General features: G+C 38.2%; 1 protein-coding gene across 1 annotated transcript in view; it reads left to right on the top strand.

Annotated features, from left to right (window-relative positions):
* RIT2 (Ras like without CAAX 2) overlaps positions 1-2128 on the top strand; it is a 367214-nt gene extending 365086 nt beyond the window's left edge. The window contains exon 5 of the mRNA XM_002924796.4: positions 1654-2128. Within this exon, the coding sequence (XP_002924842.1) occupies positions 1654-1881 (228 nt within the window). The 3' untranslated portion in view covers positions 1882-2128. The remainder of the gene's footprint in view (positions 1-1653) is intronic.
* Positions 2129-3750: the final 1622 nt, after the last annotated feature.

Raw genomic sequence — 3750 nt, 5'->3', positions numbered from 1 at the left:
GTGTTGCTATAAAAAACACCAAATATGTGTCTGTTACATTCTGAGTTGGGAAAATTGTTATAGGAGAGTAAAAAATAGATGGCAACACATGGTATGCAGTGTCAAAACATTTGGTAAGACTGTCACCTGTGATTCCTTGGAAATCAGACAAGTTAATAAATATATGACTTTGTCTAATTGCTGGTAAGACAGAATCTTAATAATTTTAGTTGATTACTTTTAGCTGCATTTCTTTAGTTACTAAAAGATAGAAATGAGCTCAAAAAAGTACTGGTGTGTTTGCCAGTAGGAAAGAAAGCCCTCAGTGAGGCTGATACTTCAAAGACTAGACAGGACCTGGCTTTGAAATCAGATACCTTTTTATATCCCAGCTCAACCATTTATTACAGCATGATGTATTAGTTAAGAAAAGTGGTTTCTGTTTTGGTTACAAACAACTCCAAAATGTCATCAGCTTTAAGCCAATGCTTAAGCTTTAAGATGATGAACTTTAATAAAGTTCCTTAGTTATGTCTGGTGAATATATCCACCCTGGTGAACTGGGCACTCTACCCCCCATAGTCCTGGTCACAGTCACTCAGGGGTACAGGCTGATGGATTCTCCAGTTCACCATACACTCCCATTTGGCAGGAAATATGAACATATAAATATATACACATGTGAGTAACTTTAATAAATAGACCAGTATGGACAAAGAGAGTTCTCAATCAGAATATATTGAGTCAAAGCAGCCTTATTCCTGCTTTCTTCAAGCCAGTGTAGATAACCTAGTAGAGCTTAATGGGGATGCTAAAGTTTGAGCAGGATTATTAGCACCCAGCTACAGTGGCATATCATCTCCTGTTTAAACATTTGTGCAACACTTATGTTTGCATCTTAATTCATACTTTTTAAATCCAGGTATTTTTGTAATCATCCTTTCTTCTCTAGTGGTGACTGAGGTACCAGGCACTGTAGTGGACAGTAAAGAGATGTTAAGGCATAGTTCCTGACCTCAGGCAGTCTATCATCCCTAGAAGACCCATTGCAATAACATCCACCACAGCCTGGTTTAATGCCACAAAACTCGTGTAGAGCTCTAACCGTGCTCCGAAGTGCTTAGCTAGAGACTTACAATGGTGGTGTTTGGCTTTTGTTTTCCTTTGGCAGAAGATCATTTCTCAGGTTCACAACAACTTCATCCTTGCTTATTCTTGCCTTAAGTAAAGCTCTGGATTATAATTAACAACAGTAGTTATAAAGCTTTCAATATATACTCAACATTATCTGTAAAAGGTGCATCAGACATACTAACAAAAAGCCTTGGAGGTAGGTGTCATTACTCTAGATTACAAATGAGAAAACTGACGCCAAAAAGGTTAAGAAATTTACGCAAGTTTGCAAAACTCAAAAGTGGGAGAGCTGAAACTTAGAAACCAAGCAGTTTTACTCTAAAGCCCTGGTTTAGACCACAAGTTCTAATCAGTTGCCCTTTTAGGATTCTGATTTCTCATTTGTCCTTCAAATTAAGAAATTCTAGAAATCTCCGTTTACAACAAATTCTGTTATATTTTTTTTCATATAACATGCCCACAATCCTGATAGAGAACATAGTTTTTGACTTAAGCATCTCTTCCTTTCTCTATTTTTACTATCACTCATTTTCCCCTTAGGTCTCTACAGAAGAAGGCCTGAGCCTGGCCAGGGAATATAACTGTGCTTTTTTTGAGACCTCTGCGGCCCTCAGATTCTGCATTGATGATGCCTTTCACGGTCTAGTGAGGGAAATCCGCAAGAAGGAGTCCATGCCATCTTTGATGGAAAAGAAACTGAAGAGAAAAGACAGCCTGTGGAAGAAGTTAAAAGGCTCACTGAAGAAGAAGAAAGAAAACATGACATGATACCCTTGCTTCTAACTCCCGTCTCTCTGAATTTTATCAGTCGGACAATTCCAGATGTTGCATTCTGCTTCAATATTTTCTGTCTCTCTCTCCATTAAATATCTGCCTATAGGTAAAAGAAGATCTGCATAACTGTACCTCTTGAGATAGTTTTGTTTTGCCCTTAACAGTTGGATGGATTTTGTCAATCAGCCGGATATGCTGTTTAAGTTTTTACAATATATTACTAAATAAAATTGACATTCCAATTGCCTCATTTCCCTTTAAAGAGTCTAGCTTCATTTGGTATGCTGTCTGGTTATAGAGGAAATTCAAAATGCAGACAGAATGATAAAAGCCTCAGGGGATCTGCCTTTGCCTGATAAGACTCTGATTGTTTGCATTTCAGGAATCTCAGTAAATAATGAAGAAGCTCAGGATGCAATTCAGAGCAGGAGTCTGCAGCCCTGTCTTTCCTTAACTGTAGAAGTCTTGGTGCTTTTTTGTGAAGATAAACCTTAGAGGAATTATTAATAATAGGAACCAGTTGTGGGTCATTGGGGGGCTGAAAGGAACTATCCCAGTATTTGCAGTGCTCTGCCCTGTTAGGCTTTGGCAAAATTATCACAGTGAAGTCACTGAGCTGTGGCAAAAGGATATTGTCTGTGTAGCAGGCAGAGAGAGGCTAATAGGAACTTGGTGGTTCTGATGTTCATAAAAAGACACTCTGCTTCCTTGCAGTGGGAGTCCCTCCTAGGACTGCTTCACCTACACTGGGACCAACCACCTGCAGGGCAAGAAACTTGTTAATCCAGAGACCCTATATTCTCCTTCCGTTGCCATAATTTCTTCTCTCTTCTTAAACCATGAAACACCACCAGTTAGAGGCTCTTTTTCTTATTTGTTTACAAAGGATCATCATGGAAAATCAAATTGTCTATTCACGCATTGATCCCACTGTGTGATTTGTTTTATTCAAATTCAAGCTTAGAAAGCACCCTACCTGAAGAGTTCTGAATGTTTAACAGACAAGTATTAAATAATATGAGATGGAATCTATCCAACCAGTTTTCATGGGTTGGGGACAGTTTTTATCATAAATCAGAGAAAAGGAAGGATGAAGGGCATAGTTATCATACAACATGTAAATAATCATTCTCTTATCAAATAGTGACCAAAAGCCTACTATGTACCAAGCACTTTTCTAGGTCTCACACTCATGTGAGTTTAATGAAGCACTTAGTAAATTCTAAACACAGTTTTCTACCACTCAGAAATGTATCATCTATTTTTCAGTGTTTTTCACTAACTTATCTTGTAGGTCCCCATGATAAAATAATTTCTTAGATCAGAGACAATAGCAGTCTAAAATACTATATTTTGTGGTCAGTAGGTACAGGTTGAGCTTGGGAACTTCCATAGAAAATACCAGTGAGGAAAAACTATGGGCACTTGGGTCAAACATTACTCACATCATACTCAGCTGTGCAAGGAACAAACAGCTACTTTATTTCTAACTCATCTGTTCTTTCTCACAAGCCCCTGACTAATGGGTGTCTGGGGTGGGGGGGTACTAAATTTTAATTCAGTGCAGTAGTTTAGTGCCAATATGAGGCAATAATTTAAGAAATATCTTTAAATAACACCACCTTTGGCACTATGTACTTAGGTCAGTGTTTGGTCATTCAAATTTCTGTCCTGTTTCCTTTCCTTTCCAAAACTGTATGTGGTTATAGGGGAAAGGCATGGCTTACATGATCTCCTGGCAGAATTCCCTCCTCATCTTCTAAGCCCTATAGTATCATCATCCTCTTTAATCTTTTTAACCAAGGGTCTGCCAACAAGTTGGACAACTTAGAAGAATAGGATAAGTCCCTAGAAACATATAAC

Source organism: Ailuropoda melanoleuca, chromosome 14 (assembly GCF_002007445.2).
Source record: "Ailuropoda melanoleuca isolate Jingjing chromosome 14, ASM200744v2, whole genome shotgun sequence".
In the NCBI taxonomy this organism is placed as follows: domain Eukaryota; kingdom Metazoa; phylum Chordata; class Mammalia; order Carnivora; family Ursidae; genus Ailuropoda; species Ailuropoda melanoleuca.
The sequence above is the reverse complement of the archived record's forward strand: the minus strand, read 5'-3'. Positions and strand labels throughout refer to the sequence as shown.